The sequence below is a fragment of the Megalops cyprinoides genome, chromosome 7 (assembly GCF_013368585.1).
Source record: "Megalops cyprinoides isolate fMegCyp1 chromosome 7, fMegCyp1.pri, whole genome shotgun sequence".
In the NCBI taxonomy this organism is placed as follows: domain Eukaryota; kingdom Metazoa; phylum Chordata; class Actinopteri; order Elopiformes; family Megalopidae; genus Megalops; species Megalops cyprinoides.
The window spans coordinates 28154454-28178497 of record NC_050589.1 but is presented as its reverse complement, the minus strand read 5'-3'; the positions used below and the strand labels follow the sequence as shown (position 1 = coordinate 28178497).

The following is a 24044-nucleotide window of genomic DNA, read 5'->3' as shown; positions in this document are numbered from 1 at the left end:
TATTACTAAGCAATTTAGCAAACTTGTGAGTCAGTTGCCTGATTCGTACGGTACATCTTGTCCTCCAATTCTTTTATTCAAGGGAATAAAACATAATAGATGGACTGTCTGAGCTGTTTCAGCAAGGGAAAACTTTACATTTCAGATAACAGCCTCCTTTCATTTTTTTTTTTTTTTTGCCATCCCTTACCAGAGATCCAGTACTTCCAGCGAGTGCAGGCTCACAGTTTTGGTTTTGATGTTGAGACGTGTATCCTTTCTGTTTAATCCTTGAGATTTCCAGTCAAATTCTGATGGGAACATTCGCCGAGTTAATTTCCATGAGTGAACAATGAGAGTTAATTTGTTTGCCATTTGAAAGCCTATCCAATTTGGTATTCAGAAACAGCGCGGACACATTATGGCAACAATTACGTATACATAATTCAACACCTAATCTTAACCATTACCGTTAATTTTCCCACCACGTTCCTACAATAATGTATGCTCACTCTAATTTCCATCATTACCTCTGCATAAACCACTAATGTCACCTTGGCCAGAGCTAATACAAATGATGCTGACTCTTTAATGACTGGAGAGAGGCTCAGAATGGTTTTAGGGGCGTGCAAATACATTATTTTATATTTAAATACATAATTTGTGCAAACTGAATGCAAAAATGAAAGCGTGCAGTGAGAGACAGAAAGTGAAGCTTGTAATAAGTTTCAGAAGTACGGGTAGTACATTACCACGCTCCTGTTATTCCTAGAACAGGTGCTGAATTGAGAGCACTCAAAACCCCAGGAAATTGGGGAACAACATGAGAGTAGAAATAGGTCACTCCGTCAGTCAAAGTTTTTTTAGTTGTTTAAAGTTACCTTTCTCCATACTTTTGCAAGTGCCACATCTGGTTGCGTTTGTGGTGCCGCCAACTCTCAATTACTTTTGAGGCATTTGGGAAAGCTCCTCATTACGCTTGCTGATTCCGTAATAAAGTTATAAACAGGCTTGCCTGATTATACCATGGAACTTGTCAAAGCGGAGAGGGAAAATGATAATGGATGCCCCATTGGATATGTTCTTAAATAGAAGGAAGGGTGGGCAGCCATTGGCATACAGAAATAACCGTACAGAGGAGTTCAAAGTCAAGGCATTAATTTATATATTTCCCCAAATAATGATTATCATGTATCCGGGTCAACATAGCCTCATTTGTGTTTGTTTGCACACATTAAAAAAGTTTAACTGCATCAAGGAGCACAGATCTATTTGAAGCCACAGTTGTAATTGCTTATGGTAATTTGTGAATGATTGCTGGAGGTTTCTAATTTGAGAGCACAGCTTGGCGCAAGATTGGGTTGATTTATATACTAGAGAGGGTCTAGCAGAGAGATGGTGTCAGTGCTGACAAAACCACATGCTGTCAGCTTAAAGCTTACCTTGAGTTTTTTTAATACCATTACTGTAATTCACCATATCCTTCAAACATGTATCAGTTCAGGCAAATTTGATTAATAAACCAGAAGTCTTATGGAAGGAATATTTGTGTGTGTGTGTGTGTGTTTGTGTGTATGTGTGTGCATGCGGGGGGAACTTTTGAATTGTATTTAGTTAGATGTTTTCAAAGTGCATGTGCTCAAAATGCTAAGCTCTTCTGTATGTTGCTATATGTAGTTTGATCACATCCATTCCTGTGCTGGAGGTATTGGAAATGCAAATATGCCAACTGCAAAGTTACAGGTAGGAAGGACATGCCTAGACAGCAGCAAGAGGTAGGCTTGCAGTAATAACCACAGTGACCCTGAGGTTGGAGCTCATGCAAGCATTTACATCTGTACCATCTAACCTCATTAAAACACACAGAAGTGAGGGGCCTCTTAATAAAGCCACATAATACTTCAATGCTTCTGCACTTTCTTCCTTATCTTCTTACTTTGGTTCCCTGCTTCTTATATCATTGCAAATACTCCGGCACCCCTAAGACCACATCTCACCTCTGGCCTAAATTGTAAATTGGCATTATAGACATTTCAGTACTTTTGAGTGGCAAACCTATCTTCACGAATGTGCACATGCTGAAAATACGGTGAATATATGATTTCTATATGTGAGTAGCTTAGTGTTTTGGTGCACATTTTCTTTTTATATTATGTTAATATGTACAAAACATGCAAGTAAGAAGTCCGTATTTTTTCTCTAAAAGCAGTTCTTGCTCAGTTTCTGGCTGGATACATACTAACAGATCCATTCTAATTCAGTTTAAAATTCAATGATATGTAATGTTAACTGGTACTCATAGTGCCTGATTTTTCAATTAACTTGGAAATATGATGATTGTAGAAAATGAGCATGCCAACAAGACTTTGTGACAAGTTTGCAAAATTTATCTTACGCAGAACACAAAATAAAATAATTACCTACTTAATCTTTGCAGTGTTCAGTAATCGGCTTTGTTCATTTTACATTAAATTTATACCTTATGTTACCTGTATAGGATACATGTGTAATTGGAATGAATACTAGAGAAAAATGCAGTAGGCAGATGAATACAAAAATTAGTTGTAGCGCTCCTATATTCCTATATTATGCCATATTCAATTCAGAAAAAAAAAAATCACCAACACACAAAACTGAGGTGCATAGCTGTGCATTTCACAGGTACGCAGTAACAGACTTCCATATCCAATCCCACATAATCAGATTTAATCGGGCAGTGGCTTCACCCTGAACAATCGACTCAGATTGCAGCCACTGTAATCTGTTCCTCCATTTTAATACCCATTTCCCAGAATATGGGCTTGGAATTGACTGAACCACTTCATTCCCAAGTGAGATAAAGCTGGATCCTGTTCCAAAGTGAGGCGTCCGATGCACCACCATGCATGTTTATTAGAATGAAAGAGGTGGTTCCTGGCAGGGATCCATTCCTGTTCTCTGGAATAACTCAGGTGAGCGGAGTCCTCCCCAGGCCTGTGCTTTATATTTTTGCCAGCAACACATTTCAGCCTCCTGGTTGTTTCATAAACAGTCGCTTTGAGGAAGCAGCAGCTCTTCATTTGAAGGCTTTAAATGCAATTAAATTAATTTGCCCTTTCAGAAAGCCCTGTTACACATTCATTTAAACTGAGTACATTTTAATCAATTATTCCAATGGGTGGCAGCCTGTTATCCTCTCAGCATTATTGTGCAATCAATTTATATTTGTTCAAATGTCAGAATTAATAGACAGCGAGAATAAATTACACATGTACAACACATATAATTAAGTTTGAATTGAATTACGTGTAGACTGCCTCATATCTGTACTATCACTGTATATTAGTGTGATCCATTTCCTGTCTCCTCTTGTGCATAGAAATGAAATATGTAGTCTGCCAAACCACAAAAAAATCAGTTTACTTTGGAAAAAAATCAACAAACAAAACAACATTGGCCTTGTTGTCTGATGAAAAGCGCCTCCTAGCAGTCAACAAATTGGATGATGAGTTCATACAGAGTGTGTTTTTATTAAATTATTTATTTTTATTTGACTTTACATGCTCCAGTTGTTTGCTCAGAGTGGACGAGCCGCGGTGTGGTGGTTGATGAGAGTGGCTGGAATTCCAGCTCTCTGAGGACACCCTCTGGTGGTGGCACCTCTGCGCTCTTGACAGGAGACAGCAGGAACTCAGTGGAGCGGTTCAATTTCCTCCCCAGTCTGTCAGCACCAAATTTTAACACCCTATTAGCCCCCCCCCCCCCCCCCCCATTTTACCCTAGCAAAACAACTCCATCTCCCCAAGAATGGCTTCAATCCCATGGATTTCCTTTACTTTTGAACTACATTACTGGAAGGCAACTCATGAAGGAACTTGGAGAGTATTACAGTTACAGTTAAGATGCACTGAGATCAATATTCCCCAGTATATGGGATGGATGGATTTTTTTTTGGAAGTTTTAGGAAAACAATATAATACTGTAATAAAATCGCTGGTATTCTGGGAACTGTTACTTTATTTACCCCTGTGTAGAGTAAGAGCTATTCAAACCCACTCAGACTGTTTGATTTTTATAGGACTGCTATGTATCCAAATAATATCGGGTTCCAGGTTCAAACAGTGCATGAACTAGACCTGCCTCAGCCAAGGTTTGGCTTCAAACTTTTCTTCTCTCTCTATGGAAGAATCACAGTGTGGGAGGTTAATGTACTGGCCTAGTGTTCAGAAGGTTATGGTTTTGAATTCTGGGTGGGGCAATGCTGTTGATCAAAGTACTTAATCTGAACTGCTTCTCTAATTTATCCAGATTTATACATGTGTGTTGGATAAACGCCGTTGAAACCCTATTTAACCAAAACAATAGTTTAAATAGAGGCAGAGCTAGCGGGGTGTGCTTGTGAAGGGTAGAGCATTTAAAATTCATGCAACAAATAGTAAGAGCCTTATTCCTTGTGGAAACTGACTCTTATTGTTACTGAGAATAGCCTAGATGCACGCAGGTCCTGTAATGTGTACTGGTGTCATTGCTTTATCCTGCTTAGTCTTTGAATGTGAATGCTGGATAAATAGACCAGGCAGAGGTGATGGCACCTCTGTGAGCTGGTAGAGATTCACGCGCACACCCCGAGACTTGCACAGCTCCCTCCTTGAGATTCACAGGATGATCCGACAGCAAAACGCACCGATTTGTAAAGCTTGTAAATTGTTGCACCTGTCTGCCTGTGAAAGTTTAATGACTGCGGGGGGGGGGGGGGGGGGGGTGGAAATGCTAAGTGCCTTCCTTGCTGCCAAATAGCTAACAAAATTATGTGCCATGACAACAGAACAGGAACACGGTTCGGGAGTTTACAATGGAGTGGCCTTTGAGGGCGATTCGACAGCAGGAAACTACAGGGATCAGATGACAGTGCGAACGTGCCCTCCTTCAGGCTATTAAACAGGATGACTAATATGATGGAGGCTGTGCATCCATTCAGAAACACTTTTTTAAAATTATAGTGTGCAGCTGTTTAAATCCTATAATCACAACCCATGGTCTAATTTATGGGATTGGGAAGATTGCATCCACTTGTCAGTGCTGGGAATGCTTCCATCACAGCAGAAAGCATTGTAACAGTAGCAGATGTAGAGGTAGAAGTGGTTAGTAACATAGCTGTGCTATTGGCATCACTATTCACCTGTGTGTGTGTAATGGTGCATCAGTGAGCGGGGCCATACACCTTCTTTTTGTGGAGCGAACTCGGTAGTATCTTGGCGTGAACGTTCACGGGTACGTGTGCGCACGAGAGAGCTGCACCAAGCAGCACCTGGTCGACAGGTGCTCTCAAAGGAAGCCTTCAAGACAAATGGAAAAGTCTTGCTGGATTCCAGCTGATTAGCAGTTTAACAAATGGCTCCATCCTGGCCACATTCTGTGAATGGCTGATTGAATCCCTGACACGATTGCGGATTTAATGTCTTATGTTCAGCAGACTTCAGGCCCTGGAGTTATATATATATATACGCTGTTGTGCCTGCTGCGATTACCTTCAATCCTGTTGCCCAAGATTAAATGCTGCGGTTCATGGTTGATTAATACCATAAGTCACACACACACAAACACACATGTTGAATGAGAAAATTCTTTCATAAGTCACATGTACCATAACACGTGCCCCATGATGAAGTAATATATTTACTTTAATGGTGCAACATTCTATTATTTAAATATTTTAATCCGTATGGTAAGGAAATGATATGTAGTCCTCAGCGAAAAAATAACACATGAAGTCAGTTATGATGATAATGATCAATGATGAATAATGGTGATGATTACGAAGATTTATTTGGAAATTGGTATGGTATGTTTTATATGTGTACTATATTTATATATTTGTCTACATATTTATTTTATCATTAGGGTTGTACATAGTGTAGCATTTGCTGGTCAAATTTAGTCTGAAAATTATCAGGCCCTAAATCAGGGAAAAAAATGCTGTGCCAATCATACAGAATTATTCATAAAGAGTTTGCTTCTGTATGAAAAACTATTAAGCAGGCTGGAATTTGAAAAATGGGTCACATCAAACACTGTGCCGCACATCCCCCTGCCCCCCTCTTCATTTGGTAAAAATAATAAAATAAAAAAAATGGAGAAAAAAATGCCAAGACGCACTTTACTCTTCCCTTTGCAGCAGAGCTGACAGAACAGCATGTTTTGGGGTGCATTTGACAGATTTCCCTCCCGGTTTATACCCTGGTAATCTGCACCACTGCTGTTCATTGGAGACTGTTGGCCAACGACTGACATGGGGGGAACCAATAGTATCCTTTATTTCCTAGTACTTCCTGGTTGAGTAACACCTGCATAGTCATCAAATCAGAAAAATAAATCTTTCTCAAGCACCCAAACAAACACACCCAAACATGCAAACAAAAGCCACCAGTTTACCAATGCGCTATGAACAATTGTGTGAAAATAAGCTAGTCTAATACTCGCAGGCAAACAATACCATCCCATTCCATCTGCCTTTGAAGACGTTTAGAGTTTTCACAAAATGATGAAGCGTGTTGATACAGAAGGTATACCAATCCTTTGATTCATCAAATACCTCTGTGTAGCTCTTGAAGAAGCACAGACAGCCAGCGCTAGGTATATTTCCATCGTTGTCTTTAATGAATGATATCTAAAGGTTGTTATTTCTCTTTGGGAGTGAGAAACTTCTTATAATTCACTGTCATATCTTTTCAATTACTTATACAGTACTTTATCAAAATGATATGGAAGGTTGCGCATATAAGGGTGGTATGACCGATTTTATATTCATGTGAAATGCACACTGGGGGCTGGAAGGCGTTCACATATCTCATGACAGATAATAACATAAATTTGTTAACTGAAATATCGATTTCTGTAGTCTTTCCTTTCATCTGCCTTTATACTTTCCAGCTCTGATGCGGTTTTGCTTTCAACTGAAGACATTTTTTTGCCCCAAAGAGCAAGTGGTTAAAAATATATGTATATACACTGAGCTAGAAGGTTGAACAGTTTTCACACTGAATGAGATAACAGATCCCTTAATTTAAAACAAATTATCTTGATCTCTCCATGGCACAGAAGGGAATGTTGAAATGGAGCATATTTTAGAGCTTCATTCTCAGAACTGTAAGATGTAGTAACAACGGCACAGAAGCCCGTATGGGCTTGGTCACAGCCACTGAAATGGATCACAAGTTTAAAAAGGTCTAATTACCATACCCAGATGTCTCTGATAGATTCTATCTATCTGCCTCCAAAAAAAGTTTAGCAATTTTATTTATTAATTTATTTATTACGTGGGGGCGTTTAGGTGGGGGTGGCGGCTTCAGTTCCCGTGCATCCTGATTGGGGAAGATGTGAGCGCATGCCCACAGACGCGCCTGTGCACAGGGCTTTGACATTTGCCAGGATGTTTCATGTCAAGCACCGCCAAAGCAAACCTTTGTCATTTATCATAAGGCTCAGGGGAGGCATCTGGCAATGAAGTGAGGGAGACGCGCTCAGAGAACCGCTATTCTTCTCCCATATTCCAGTCAGACGCCTAACTCTCAACCGCTCCCCCCCTCCCTTTTCCATCCAACATATTGGAGATGTGCGTTGAGGAGGTAGAGGAGGTGGAACAAAGCCAGCCGGCACTGCCGGGGGAGGCCTGCCTCCTGTAATTATGCAGCATGCTCTTGTTATCTGGCTCCCAGGAAGAGGACTTCCATGGGGCGACCTGTATTAGAACAACAAGCAGAGCTAACGGCTGTGAAATTAAATCAGAGCCATGGCTGACAGCACCGCTGGCTTCGGCAAGGAAGCGCAGCCCACCTTGATGTCAGATTCCCCTCGATCCTCTCATTACCAGCTTAGCACCCTGCTAATCCCATGGACCTCAGCCGTTCACGTAGCCTCATTCAACACGTGAGGCCAGGTACCGTGCTGAACGGTTTCACGGAGTTACTGTAAACACTAGTAAAAACGCCACTGGAATATAAGACAGAGATTACAATTATAACAGATGTGCATCCGCCACATGCAAGGGTCTTTGGATAAACACAGGCAGCTTCTTCATAAAATAGCAGTTGCTAATCCCCTTCATTTGTTTGCGCTTTGAGATGTGGGCTGCTTTCCTGGTGAGGGATGGCTCTGTGGATTGGAACAGAGGTGCTGACTCACAGAGAGGGGAGATTAGGGTCTGCAGCTGGATCTTTCCCTATCAGAATCAACGGGCGCTGATCATTCAGGCTCCGTATTTGCTTTTTTCCATATGAGAGCCTCTTGTGAATCACAGGACTTAATTATAAGCCCTGAATGATGAGAAAAGTACCACAGTCAAGGCTTTCGTTAATAGGCTTGGGGATAACACATGGAAATTGATGGATACATTGTATCAACCAAGGCTTGCCTCCAACAGCATTAAGCTCAAGGACAATGGGAGACTACCTTGCAGGATGGAGGATTTCATTGATAGGAATATAACTGCTGTATTGTCAAGGCTGAAGGATAATACTATTGATGTAGCAGAGCCCAGATGGTTTTAAGGTCAGAATCGGGAACAGGAGGTGTTAGAACATCACACAGGCTAAGGCTAACACCTACGTACCTATTATGGCCAATGTACCATGTATGTGCACAAAGCACTGCATATGATATCCAGGCCAAAATTATTTTCTGCTTCTTGGACCAAGACTAAAAATGAAGGACCTGAGGCCAAGACAATACCAGGCATCATTAAATATTCCTTTTTTTCAGTTGGATTGTATAGAGTATAAGAGTGGTCATGTTGATGGCAGATATTAAGGGTTTCATCCTGTGTTTCTGTCTGATAATGTTGTTGGAGAAATATGTTTGAACATATCTGCTTCGAAACCAGACATTTTATCCAATAGCCATGCATTCTCTGAACCTTTTCCTTGCAGGCATTGCCGGGAACCCAGTGCTTTTCAACGTGAATGGAGATGCCCCTGGTCGCTATGAGATTTTTCAATACCAGATCAAGAACAACACTGCAGAGTACAAGGTCATCGGACACTGGACTGATCAGCTCCATTTAGACGTAAGGCTTTCCCTTAAATCTCATGTACCATAATGGCTGTTTTGTAGCTACCTTTCAGGCTGTTAGTGACGCAATGCTTGCTAAGTACCCTCAGCGTCACAATGTGGGTATTCATTTATATAGCTCCCAGAAGTGCATTTCAGCACTTGTCCCTAATTGCTCTTTGAAGTTCCAAAGCAACTTAAAAAAAGTAAATTGTGTGGTGTGGTGTCTGCATTCTGACAGATTGGGTCTTGTATTATTCAGAGGCCACCTTGGTGGAGCTGGAGCCTCGATAGATTCGGTTTTTATCTGACACACAATGAGGTGGCTAGGTTTCAAAAGCTTGCTGTGAGTTACGCCAGCCAACTGGATCCATTTAACCTTTTTATATGGAGTTACCCCAAGCCTGGGAAGGTGCACTGCAAGATCGGGGCAGGCATACAGGTTTGGGGAAGCAATATCCAGGACAAAGAGACCACGGTGGAGCTGTAATGACTGTTTGCTTGGCTGGAGACGCTGTTTTGCTGGGGCTGCTGTCGTTAACCTCAAATCACCTGAGCCAGTGGGATGGCGGCACAAGTACTTTACTGCGGCAAAGTATTCTTCTATTGTTTTGTCCCGCTTTTCACTGCTCATATTTAATCCTCATTTGCCCTGGAAATAAATGATAGTTTAACTAGATGAAAACTTTGTCAACATAGCTTTCATAACACCATTGTGCGGAGAGGGAACAAAACCTCACAACAAAGCCGATTCACCTCCAAGTGGTATTGTGAATTCAATTACAGTAATTTCAAGTTCCGAGATAACTTTTTTCTACTTCAAAGTGGAATTAAAAAATATGTATATTCTTGACAAATGGTGTACTGTGAGTCTTCTACACAGATATTGCCTTTGATTCTGGTACTTTGTCTCTTTTGTTTGCTTTTGAGACTGTTTGAATTTATTTGAATCCACTAAAAGTTAATTGAATTGTGCCCTCATGCATATGCAATGTTCTTCTATTATGCAACTCTTCAAACACGATTCTTGGAGGGGCCAGACGTTGCGATTCATTGTTTTATATATGCAATGAAGATACAACTTTCAAACTGAATTGAAAGTAAATTCAGAGTATATTGTGCTTATCCAAATTGTATCAGTCAGTGTTTGAATTCATTTATATGCCATATGGTCGTGGTAGTTTTATGGTAGTTTTTTTTTGCATATAGATATATGCAAAGTTCAACTGAGGAAGTTTTCATGGGTGATAAGCTGAATGAAATGAATGAATAATGAAACCACTCTTCCTAGGATGGTCCTTAGTGAGTAATAAATGAGAGCATTTTACACTTTCCCCAGCAGTAAATTCCACTTCATTCACGGTGCTCACAATGTCCACAAATGGAACAGTTTTAAATGTGTGGGATCTCCCTAGTCAACGAGATACTCCGGGATTAGGTGCATCCCGCCGATGGAAATTAATCCGCATCTTGGCTTCATAATATGACAATATGCAGCACTCCGTTTACAGGCCAAGCCATCAGTTATCTGGCTTACACGATGAACCTGATGGCAGTATCTAACGCTGCACAAAGACGGCTTTTTAATTAACCAATGTGACGTATTTAGGTCACATTCAGGGAGAATGTAAATGGCTGCTCAGCACACAGAAAAATCGCAGCAGAAGCAGATCAGCTCTAGTTACATGGCGGAAGCCAACTTTGTAAATATGGTCTGTAATCCTCTTTTGATTAGGAAATCCCCTCAGGTGTGTTTTGTGTAAACAGTGAGGTACGGTGGGAGTGGGTGTACTTTTGATGTTGACTGAGAATTAACATGGCCTCTGCGTTATAGAACGCACGTTTGCGGAATATTTTTAGAGACCAAATGAATTTCGCTCATCAGGACTTTCACTTTCGTGTTAACGTGATGAAATTCAGATTCGCCAGCTTCCAGGCTGTGAACGCGTACGATGAAAATAATCATAACCATGTCACCATGGCAGCTCCTGCTCACTAAGGGCTCACGTCTCTCGTCTCTCTGCTCTCTCTGTCTCTCCTGCTCTCCAGATTAAAGCGATGCAGTGGCCCGGCGGGGTCCGCCAGGTGCCCGCCTCTATCTGCAGCCAGCCGTGCCGCCCGGGCGAGCGCAAGAAGACGGTGAAGGGCATGCCCTGCTGCTGGCACTGCGAGCGCTGCGACGGCTACCAGTACCAGGCCGACACCTACAACTGCAAGATGTGCCGCTTCGACCTGCGGCCCAACGAGAACCACACGGGCTGCCAGCCCATCCCCATCGTCAAGCTGGAGTGGAGCTCGCCCTGGGCCGTCATCCCCGTCTTCATTGCCGTGGTGGGCATCCTGGCCACCCTGTTCGTGGTGGTCACCTTCATCCGCTACAACGACACGCCCATCGTCAAGGCGTCGGGCCGCGAGCTGAGCTACGTGCTGCTCACGGGCATCTTCCTGTGCTACGCCACCACCTTCCTGATGATCTCCACGCCCGACGTGGGCATCTGCTCGCTGCGGCGCATCTTCCTGGGCCTGGGCATGAGCATCAGCTATGCCGCCCTTCTGACCAAGACCAACCGCATCTACCGCATCTTCGAGCAGGGCAAGAAGTCGGTCAGCGCCCCGCGCTTCATCAGCCCCGCCTCCCAGCTGGTCATCACCTTCAGCCTCATCTCCGTGCAGCTGCTGGGCGTGTGCGTCTGGTTCGGCGTGGACCCCTCGCAGGCCATCATCGACTACGAGGACCAGCGCACGTCCAACCCGGACTTCGCCCGCGGCGTGCTCAAGTGCGACATCTCGGACCTGTCGCTCATCTGTCTGCTGGGCTACAGCATGCTGCTGATGGTGACGTGCACCGTCTACGCTATCAAGACGCGCGGTGTCCCCGAGACCTTCAACGAGGCCAAGCCCATCGGCTTCACCATGTACACCACCTGCATCGTCTGGCTGGCCTTCATCCCCATCTTCTTCGGGACCTCGCAGTCAACGGAAAAGGTAAGCACTGGCTGCTCGGGAGAGCCCTCACAAGATATACAAATGAGTGGTTTAAACCCTCACTTCCTATCATAAGACACTGTTTTCCCCTCCAATAGTAATACTTTAACCATATCAATGCATTCTGAAAACAAAAGAACACAACAAAGAAGCTTTTTATATCGGAAAAAGAGTCCAACCAACTAGGTCAAACGCTTTTGTCAGATCAATAAGAACTGCAGCTTTGATTTTGCTCTGATACACTGAGGAATCAAATAATTTGGTGTTTACTAGTGCTGTAGTGGTAGAACAGTGTGGTCTAAAACTGATTGAAATGGAAATATTTAAATTCAGTGAAGTTCTGAATCACTGAAGTGCATATTAACTACTCAGATACAGAGATACCGAGTATTTCATTGGTTTACTGAAGGTTTATCATGTGAATTATCTTTTAGCATCCTCATTTGAGAAGATCAGACTAAAATAAGGTCTTGATTAAAAACATCTGTAATGGTATGTTTTTAAAAGTTTAATTTTGTTTATTCATACCTAACCAAAACAGTCCTGAATTTGTAAAGTTCCTGGGTAAGCTAATCTTTGTGATGCCATACTTTTGCTCCACTTGTCTTACTCTCACTCACATGCCTTAAGCACCCGTAAGCCTCCCAGTTTTCATGACTGGCTGTCTGTCTGAAACTGACTCAAGCTGCACCCCTCTGAGGAAATATATCAGCGTATGGCCAGTGCCTCCTCTGTACTGAACAGTTTTTCATGATGCGTGCTTATCGCATATTCTCACAAGCTCAGAGTACAAATTGTCTGTGTTTCTGGTGCGGAGGACCTGTCCTGAAGTCTTCCCCAATTCAAGGATAAAACCAGATCTGTTTATATTCTGTGTCCTACAAAGGGACTGTGCAATATATTTTGGTTCCAAAAAAGGTTTATCTAAGACACATTTGCAAAAAAATGACACCTCCACCTCCATATGCTTCACGCTTTCCATACATATATCTCCTCTAGATAGCCATGACATGCAGTGTACTTAAGCATCATTGTCATTGCCATCTGGAACACTGGAATATGTATGGAAAAAAAACATATATAGATACTATATATATATATATATATATATATATATATATATATATAGTATCAAGTTTTTTTAAAAAATGCAGTCATTTTTTGTGACAGGATTTAGTTCTTTAGTTCAAGCAGCTGTGTTTAATCAGGCATCCCACACAACTGAGTGAGACTGCATATCCATTAGCAGCATAACTGCTTTATAGCCAATAGCTGTGTGAGTCTGTTTGGCCTGAGGGATGTCTGAAAAGTGCCGCTGCTTTGAGGCTGCAATAAGTCCAACACAGTTGTTTTGAGTTCCGTTTCATTTTTGTGTCTGAGACTGCTGTGGCATTTATGTGGCAAGGTCAGCAAAATTATTGCCTGTACTATCGATCATTTTAGCAGGCCTTCCCCCAGAATTACAAATGTTATACCTCAGAGATTGCTCCAACGATGTTTTGTACCATTTCTCCTTTTCACTACCCTGAGATTACTCCTGAATCAGTCTCGTTCTTTGAGATCTATGTGCTCGCTGGACTTGTTTTATCCATTTTTTTCTTGTTCCACAATGATGACTATGTTCACTGTTTTAGACAGATCAGAAAATAGGCATTATTAAACATCCATTACACTTTTCAACATGTCAGTCTGCATGCTTCAGTGCAGAGGTGTAAGATTTTAGCTCCGCTGACCATAACCTGAGTATTCAACCAAATATGATCCATCAAATAATGACAGATAATATCCTCAATCTGGAAATGTATCAAGAGTCAAAAGTCAAGAGTCTTTTTATTGTCATATGCACAGTGTGCAACGTGTTGTTACACCATACAATGAAATTCTTACTTTGCTGGTCCTCCTTTGGCACACTACCATAAAGATTTTTTTTTTTAGTAGAAAATAAAATATAAAAAGATCTACACACACAAAGAACACTAGAATGTAAAAAAAATATGTACACCAGTGTGTTATAAATATGTAAACATATAGTTGTGCACTATTGTGCAAAGTGGACATAGAGTGCATTGTGCATATGTGTTTTATATGATATTGCAACTATCGCTGTAAGGGAGTTCACCGGTGTTCAGAGTTAGGTTGATTGGAAAATGCAGTGTGCGTTCACAAGCCTGTTCGCCTGTGGAAAGAAGCTGTTTGTTAGTCTTGTAGTCCTAGACTTCACACTTTTGTAGTGTCTGCCTGATGGCAGGAGTGTAAAGAGACTGTGTTGGGGGGTGCGTGCTGTCCTTGATGATGCTGCATGCCCTTCTGATGATCCTGGTGTGATAAATGTCCTGGAGTGAGGGAAAGCCCACTCCCAAGATACGTTGTGCTGTCTTTATCACACGCCGCAGGGCCTTCCTTTCTTGAGCAGTGCAGCTACCATACCACACTATGATGGAACTGGTGAGGACACTCTCTATTGCACTCCTGTAGAAGCTGCTGAGGATTGTTGACGCCATGCCAAATTTCTTCAGCCTTCTTAGGAAGTACAGTCGCTGTTGGGACTTCCTGATGATTTGTTGCGTGTTGTGGGTCCAGGTCAAATCCTCGTTGATGTAGGTGCCGAGGAATTTGAAGGTTTTCACCCTCTCCACCTCTGTCTCACGAATGTGTAGTGGTGTGTGTGCCTCTCCCCTTCTCCTTGGGTCGATGATCAGCTCTTTGGTCTTCTCGGCTTTCGGGGTTATGTTGTTATCTTCACACCAAGCCACCAGATCTGCCACCTCCATTCTGTATGCTGTATGTATGTATCCTGGATTTATTCCATCCCTATGGACTGCAAAAACAATTCATATTTGCATAGGCCTCTGATTCATTAACTTGAAAACAATTAAATTTGACTAAGCTTGACATTATCATTTTTAGGGTGGTGGAAAGCCTGAATTTTCAATTTAGTTTAAAACACTTTATAGAGACCTCTTCATGTGCTGCTACCGCTAAAGCGGGAATTTAAAGGATCTTTTTTTAATGATGTCTTTCAGGAAATTAAATCTTGAGAATAGCCCAGCCATCACTTGAGAGGTTGTTTTGTTATTCTTGAGACACATTAATCATGATCTTACTTGTAGAGGGGAATTTTTCAAAGATTGCTAATTGAGGACACAAAGAGAATCCGTTAACTGCTACCTAAGGGGTCTGAGACATTCGAACAAGCTAATTAAACGCTCCTCTGATTACAGACAATTCACTGACAGTTTCTGCATTTGAATTTGTGCGTGTAGCTCAGTTCATTAAACGAAAAATGGTCCACTCAAATTTTTCTTGTTGTACAACATCAGTCTCTTATGTTCATGGATGCCTTGTCTATTCATTATCAGAGAGCTGTGTTTCCTGTTCCACTCGCTGAATTGCCAGGCGTCAAGAGTTCACTTCCTCTCAGCGTTCAACCACGCTCGAGTTTGGTTGCTTGTTTTCCATAATTGCATCCAATGCCAACTTCTGTTTGATTCAGTTTGAGTGAAAGAGAGCTCTTGGTGAAGAACGCACACATACTGGCATGTGAGTCAGTCTGAAAAGCGTATGCAATCCAATGACTTTTCAGCAAAAGTGCCAAATTTGGCAACACATCCGTTGATGTGGGAAATTCTCTACAGTTCTAAGTCTTCTGTTTGTAATCGAAGTGGAACTCATGCGTGTTCCTGAAGACTATTGAACTTTCTTGTGAATCCTTTAAATAGCTGGACAGTATAGTGTGTTTGTGTGTGTGTGTGTGTGCAAGCATGCATGCTGAGAGCCGTGCAGCCATGGAGGCCTAAACATTTTAACTGAAAAACAGTTCCAGTGATTATCATTTAATTTTTCATTTCATTTAATGTTACCTTTGGGCTTCTTTCAAAGGGCATCATTTGTGTTCTTGTTGGAGTTCAGAGGATTTAAAGACTTGCTTCAGAGTTCATTACTTTGTTAAGCAGCCTCATTGAAATTTCCTCACACTGTTTTTGTAATGATTATGCAGTGGATTCATTTTCTGGAGACATTTGGCAAAACCGCCAGATGGAACCACTTTGGAGGCCCCTAGATTTTCTCCGTACTTCAAAAAACTTCAGGCTTCAGCCTTGACCTCATGACTTTGTAATGATCTAACATTAAGCATAACTGCTGAAGACTGTCCAAATGCCATTAGAGACTATTTTATCCTTAATTGAGCAAGTTGAGCAAAAGGCATTTTGAATCATAGCCAAAAAAGTCATTGTCAAATTACTTTTTTCACACTGTGTATAGTCATCATTGGACTGCTGTCTGGGTAGGGGGTGTCACTAGCACAGAGCATCGCCCACCATTCATTTGTCTAAACAAACTCATCAGGGCTTGTGCAGAATGTGGCATTTTCCACTTTAAAGGGGTTTTAAAATGCCTCTTTGAAACAAGAACATATATTTAAAAAATCATTAAAAATATATAATGGAAGAAAACAAAGGACAACAACAATTGCTGGTAAAATATATGTATGTATGTACAGATGTATGGATGTATAAGTAGGCAAACTTTTGGACAAACGTTCTTTAAATCCAATTTATAATTAAAGTATAAACACAGATTAGAGTTCCCCTGCTGACTCTAAGCACATCTTTATTTAAGTGCTATTAATTGTGTAAACAAGTATTAGACAATTAACCTATTGTGGTTAATTAACAGTGGTCCAATACCTGCTATCCCCACTTTTACTTGTAGGAAATAATCTGAACATTTGAGAGTTCTGCATATGTATATTCAGAATATGTATAGCAAATATGTTGTTTAAATTCCCACTTTTTATTACATAAAAACTCACAAGCAGATAGGTATTTTCAAGTCTCACACTCTTGGAAGAAGTAATGGCTTGAACAAATCATACAAATCAATCTACTTTTTCCCCCCAAATATCAGTCATATTGTAAGTATATCAATCCCATGTCTTACACCATGTCTTTAACAACAATTGATACCATATATGCATTCAGGAGCATTCATTTTATGTGTTGCTGTCTTTATAAAAGTTGTTAGGTTTCATCCATCACCTTTGCTTGTCAGATACTTGAACGTTGATTAGCTAAGGATTCTGAATGTAATATTTACATGGGTAGGAATAATTAACAGTTATGTGCTTTACTAGTGAGTATGAAGCCATCGTCTTTACTATGACTGAGCTCAAAGGATAGGAAACCATGCATCAAAGCACATGCCATAAGATTCGGCCCTATGGATTCTTCAAGCACTATGGAAACCTAGAGCTGGAGCCCAGAACTACCCCGAAAGCCCACACTGAATGTCAGTACCAGGAAGGAAATCGGCATGATCGTCATTGTTCAAAATGCCGCAAGGTATTCCCGTGAGCTACTGAATATTCTGGCAGCGCTTATCCCAACAGCTGGACCATGTCGCCAATGGGAAGAAGCTGTAATTCATTATCATTATACAGTTTTAATAAATGCAAATACATGCATTCACATGTACAGTGTGGCACAAACAGGCAGTGTTTGCCTGCGGAGCACTGAGGATGCGAGACTCTCTGGTCAGCGGCGGTGGAGTGGGCCCGCGCCGGCGGCGGCGGCCGCCGCAAGCATTTGTGTCATCCCTCATTTGAATTTAAGAGCGCTTAATGGGACTCAGCAGCACCTGCTTCCTCTTTATTAATCAGCCCCGTGAGCTCTCATTTTTCAGCTCACCCCCATTCCGCACGTCCTTCCCGGGAGCGGCCTCGTCCGTTAAACAAGGGGACACCTGCGGGGCCAGGATGAAGGCCTAATTCTCCCAGCAAACTCTTTTACGGGGAGCGTTTGTCTCGCCTTGTTCTGTTGTTCCTGCGAGGTGGATCCGGGATGCAGCCCCCTCCAGTGCTGTGGTGCAAACAGGTAAATCGCACCAATATCCTGCTCCGCGTGAGTGTTAATTAAACAAGACAGACACCACCGTCTGCAATTCGAAACTTAAAATTAGACGCGTGAGAATCCTTCACTTTGATCTGTTTAGGATCTCAGGATTTATTTATAATACAAGTTGCAATACGACGGCGTCTTCACTATTGGCAACGGCCTGCTCCAAGCAATCAATATAGATGTACTGCATAGCTCTTGTATCAGTATACCACATTTGCATAGTGGATGGTGATAGGGTAACTCTTTTTTTATGGAATGGATTCAGATCTATTCACGTTGAGGCATTGGATCGATACACATCTCCCAAATGACCTGTCTTCCCTGCTGTATGTTTTTGAGAGTTCCGGTGCCTTCCAAATACCCTGTGCTAGGCTGCAGTGCGCAGAATGACAATGACTTGGGTGAACATAAGCGGGGTCTGGGAACACCCACACTGTCCGACAGCTCTCCCCCACTCCATTCCTCACGCTTGAGCGCTTTGCCAGGGGCCGATGCTGTGCCAGGGACCAAAGTGCTGTGACTGAGGGGACCAGGACGTACCCTGAGTGGTGTTATTGGGAAGCTTGACATCCAGCACTGATCTGTACCAGAGACAGTGGGCTCAATGGGTGCCAGTGCAGTGCAGATTAGTGCCGTTTTCTCCTTTAATTGCTCCATTTCCTCCATTAATTCCACCTAGGGCTGGGTGATTTGGCGGTCGCGATATATCGAATAGCTATTTTTAGCGCAATAACAGCTATACCTGGTATGTGGCGTTGGTTTCTTTTTTCCCCGTATTTTTTTCCCGTTAGTCATACCTGATGTGGGAGCACACCTCCAGTTTTCCGAGGCCATGTGAAATGCTTCCGGGGAAAAAAAAACGCTACTCGTATCTATTCAATGTTGATATCACAGCAACAGCACTATGCTGCTTCCATGTGGTAGATAGAAACACATGGCTACAAAGATAAAGAGTAGATAATGTAATTAATTACATGTTTTGTGATTAATTAATCTAAATTGATTGCATATATCAATATTTGCCGCAAGAAGCTGTATCGCCCAGCCCTAATTCCACCATTTCCTCTTTAATTTTTATTTGCACAATTTACTTGTTTAACTGTTCCATTTGCTCCTTCAGTTGTGCCACTTCCTACTTTAATTGTACCACTTCCTGCTGTGGCGGGGAAAGTAATAAGGGACCAGGTGGTCCGCATTCTTGGTGTCAGGGACAAGGAGAAAAATAAGTGTTGTCTGCAGGTGCCAGCCACCACACAAACATCGAGCCACAAAGGCAGCAGCAACCAGAGAGAAAAATATTATTGTCCGGATTTTAAACTGAGTCACAACAAGGTTTAATTCCAGCTCCTTACAATTGACAGGAATGGTTTGAAGAGACACTGAAGAAATGTGTTTTGAGGAATACTTCCCTTACTTCCCTTATACTTCCCTTATACCTTCTCTTCATACCCCCCCCCCCCCCCCCCCCCACACACATCTACCCACCCACACACACACACACACACACACACACACACACAAATACACACACAGACGTGAATGCATAGACAGTACAGATGAAGACAGCATAATGCATCCTCTCATTTATGACTTGATTTTGTCTTAATTGCTAATCTGAACATTAGCGTAATAGCAGCAGTATCTGATAGACTGTTTTCATTTCTGTCTCATGTAGGATGTGTAATTGCTCATAAAGCAATCTCCCTCATTTGAATTCTGCATGCGAGGTGCTATGAGCACTGTGTTGCTCAGTGGATTTCGGGCTCAGAATATGACTGTTAACATACTCTTGGAAACCAACTTGGGTTTTACTGTTGATGACAGCTTCATTGTGCACCATGATGGTTATTCCATATTTACGAGCCATCTACCAATGCTTAACAAACAAATAATAAATGTATTCATGATATTGCAGTTTCACTCTGTAAACATGTGCCATGCACATATATCATCAATTACAGTTAAACATTTCATTCTGTTCTGACAATCGTGTCAAGAATGCAAAATGAAGTGAAAATATATCCTTCTCTCAAGCAATGGAAAACAGCGTCTTACCTGAATTATTTCTGAATGAGACCATTACGTATGCACAGAAAGGCATACACACACACACACGCACACACACAAACACACATACCTTTTTAGAGTAGGTTTCTGTTTCCAGTGATTGGTGTTCTTTTTTGGTTTTCAAATACTGTTTTCACACAAATCTCTTTTGATCTGAGATATAGCATCATGTGTATCAAGACGTCCCTCCCTTGTGGTTAAGATAACTCAAAGAGCAGCTGCTCAGAAAAGTTCTAATTAAAAGAGATAGAGGAAGTTTCTCTGAAACTCTGTGTCTCTGCCAGTCTCATTTTGATGTAATTGCTGTTTTTCACCCTCATTTTTGTCTGTTAATTTCCGCATTATTGCCGAATAAGCCACCAAGCAGGTAGGTACAATAGAGTGTGATACACCAGCGTCTCATACATAGCGGTCTTAATGCACATCCCTTATCAGCCGTACTTCAAAGGGAAGCTTACGTGTATTCACAAACACGCAAATCAGAACAGAGTATGAGTAACCATGGACATCTTCAGCGCTAACAAAACAAAAAACACCACCAATGCTAGCGGCAGGTAATCCGATCACGACTGCAGCTCCTTTGATATTGCTGAAGAATGAAAGCCATCATAAAACAGACGGGTGTACTCAGGATTTAAAATACATACAAATGGGGGGGGGGGGGGGGGCGGTACTCGGGCTGAGAGAAGCTAATCTTATAATTGCATTAATATTTTGGTGTTATCTTTCCGCGAAGCCGCTAGGCTCGCCCTGCGGTCTCCTCACCTGGTGCATCAGTGTGATATTATGTCTTGGTGAAAGCTGTCACAGATGCCTTCGGGGCCTTTGGCAGGGTCTCATCAGAGCCAAGGGCTGGGATTGACAGGTGTGTAATTGGAGTGGCTCGGAGATAAGGGGTTACGGCGTGAGGCATCGACACCCCGCCATCTTGCTCATGACTGGCGGAGGCAGCGGCTGTCTGCTTTAAAGGCCCATCCACGTGGGTAGGAGAAGCTGGGTGGGACATGTGGCGGATGGTCCCGAACGTGACAGCAGAGAGAGGACAGGTACACCTAATCCACCTGCCATGCGGAAGTCGGCCAGATGACTCACCAAATCCCCAGGCTGCTCCAACTGATCCGTGCTGGTGACAGCCCCACATCACTCACCAGCGCATGTCTGGCGTCTTCTGTCTCCCGGAGGTCCAGACGGACTACTGGGGACCTGTTTTGACACCCTGTAAGCGCCTGCGCGTACGCAGTGGACCAGGCTCCCGTGAGACCTGCACGACGTTTGACCGCCTTGCCCCGTCTCATTCCTCTTCCCGATCGATTTCATCTACGAAATGAAAATTGAAAATTGATGTGGCGGTAAATGTTTTACGACGGCTGCCATTGAGTATGTAGAAAATTCAAAGACCGAGCGGATGAGAAATTGAAGAATAAATTAGCCTCTCTGCAGCTGGCACTGCCATGAACTGCTGTATCTCTGGTGGAAACTTCTGCAAAGTTTGATGCCAAGCCTCAAGGTCACCGTGTTGATCAATATTAGTCTTTCTCGATGGAATAAATGTCAGACTGTAGGCTGGATAAGTAATAAGACTATTTCTGTGCGAAATGGCAATGTGGATTTCAGTAAGTTGAGATATTTTATCAGGTAGAGCGGCACGTTTTCTAAAGAGAGAAAAAAAAAATATATATGTATACTTATATATACTTATATAACACTTTTCTGGTCACTGCATAATTTAGTTTGTGTTATTTCATAGTTTTGATGTCCTTACTGTTATTCCAAAATGAGGAAAACAGTAAAATAAAGGAAAGTTTTCACTGGTACTGTATATACTTATACATATATAAAGCCTAACGTAATTGAACTAATTGAAAGGGGCATTGAAAGACAGAGCTGCATTAACACAGCCAGATTCATTCTGCAGTCCCAATAAACCTGACTGCATTCTGTGCTCTCCTGCTGTTCCTGCATGTTCTTCTCTGGTATGCTGTAAACCACGGGTTCAGCACACGCATGCGGTTATTTATGCGTCAGCCGATGCGAGGATAGTTGTGATGGATGATCGCACACGCTTTCTATATCACTTACACAGGGACATTCAGCCCATCTTCAGTGTATAATCGCATGGTTTAATAGTTCAGCCCTCAGTCCATCTGACACGTACCCACCCAGAGAGATGATATAGATCAGACAGTTATATAGCCGTGGTTGATAGGTAGGAGGAGATGGATTTAATAATAAGGCTATGGCCACGGTCGTACCTCCTCTTCTTTGGACCCCGTTCAAACCCAGTCCTCCCCCAGTGGAGCAGGGACTGTGCACAGAGCAGTTATGTTTCATCCAGTCCACTAATCTGCCAGTCAGCATTCGTTGTTAACTTTGAGGTTCAAAGTAAGTTTTTGATTTAAGTTTTATTTATTCATTACAAATACTGATGTTTTTTAATTTGTTAAGATGAACGCTGAATTTGCCAAACTGTGTTAGAGGGCTTTCTTTTATTCCTAATGTGTAAGTTAAGGGCAAAAATCCATTATCCAGGGCTTAGTTGATGTAGAGCATTGAGCAAAGCTGGTTTGGAAGCTCAGCAGTAGGGTTCAGTGTCTCTAAAGTGTTGGACAAGGCAGCCCCACTGAAACATTAGTATGCAGGAGCAGGGGCTGATGTTGCGAAAATATGGATCATAATAATGTCACGTGACACGACTCATAACGATTCAGTGGGAAGAAATTTCCAGACATTTCCAGTTAATGGTTCTGCGACTGTATTCGTTAACAAATGTTGTGAAAAAGAGGTAGATACAGGAGCAGGTGGCAGGAATGATTAACATTATCATTAAAAAAATGGTTTTGGCCTGTGGTCCAAGGCAGTTAGTGACAAGATGAGACTATTGACACCCAGCTTTAAAACAGATTAGTTATACTGTGTGAGAATTAATGCACATTTTATGCTGTATAAAACTAGAATATATACCAAGGCATCCGATTGGCTATGCATCAGAAGCCACCAAGTGGCCTCTTTGAATAACAGAAGCTTGGATAAAAGAAGCAAAATGCAGCGTAAATTTAGCAGATGACTGTAATTTCGAGCGGATACCATAATCAGGCCTCGGGCTTTGCAGTAAAGCTGACTCTCGGGTAGAGGCCGTCGAATTCAGGTGGGGGCTGACGGAAACGGTGAATGTCTCAAACACGGACTGGAGGCACAATCGTGCCAGAGGGAGGGTCCCCCTGCTCCTTCAGTGGGAGGTAATGATGGGTTTGCCGCCCCAGTTTCTCCCGAGAGTGATTCAGCCAGGCTGATGAGTCCGATAGCCGATCATATCAGCCTTTCACAGAGGGTTTATCTGCAGGCAAGACCACACAATAGCAGCAGCGAGGACCCTCAGTGCCCATCGAGGGTCCCGACCTCCCGCTGACTGCCTACACTCTCGCACTCCACAAGGAGAGCAATATTGTGGCAGACGCAGCCCCCGGGGCTGCTGCATAATCTTCTCTGTAGATTACACACTCTCCCGTGTCCCAGGGAGCTTGTCTATCAGTGCGATCACGTTCGCAGAGCGATCACGCACTCCCAGCTGGCTTCTTGTTTCCCCAAAGTGACTTTCATCTCCTTTCAAGCTTTTGAATGCTCAATCGCACCGCTTGTGTCCGTCTCCCAGGTGATTAGCTGTGGCTCACAACTCTCATCACTTTCCCACTTCCTGTCAATTACAGTGATTACCTTGAACATGTGGAACGCAGATGTTTGGTTTTGGTATTGGTATCAAGTGAAAGTGGGGAAATGGAGAAATAATTAGATCAACCAGGTCTTTTCCCTCAAAGATATTGATAAAATGTCAAAAAAAGAAAAATTGGAGCTTTTTGAAAGTATATATTTGAATGCTACATTTCAAATATTCATCTGCTAAAGTTGAGTATACACACACCCCTACACAAACCCCGTAATGCCCAGCATTAAGGAAGTTAACTGAAAATGCTTTTATTGCACAGACTTGAACGCAGCAGCACACATTTAATTAACTTCGCCAGGGTCAGTCTAAAACAGCTGTCTGGAAATATCAGCCATCTGTGAAGCAAGCAAACAAACATAATTGTTGCATAA

The 24044-nt window shown here is 42.4% G+C and overlaps 1 protein-coding gene across 1 annotated transcript in view; it reads left to right on the top strand.

Moving 5' to 3' along the window:
* LOC118780550 (metabotropic glutamate receptor 4-like) overlaps positions 1-24044 on the top strand; it is a 243547-nt gene that overhangs the window by 209823 nt on the left and 9680 nt on the right. Inside the window, exons 8-9 of the mRNA XM_036533113.1 lie at positions 8883-9019; positions 11053-11988. Coding sequence (XP_036389006.1) covers positions 8883-9019; positions 11053-11988 — 1073 coding nt within the window. The remainder of the gene's footprint in view (positions 1-8882; positions 9020-11052; positions 11989-24044) is intronic.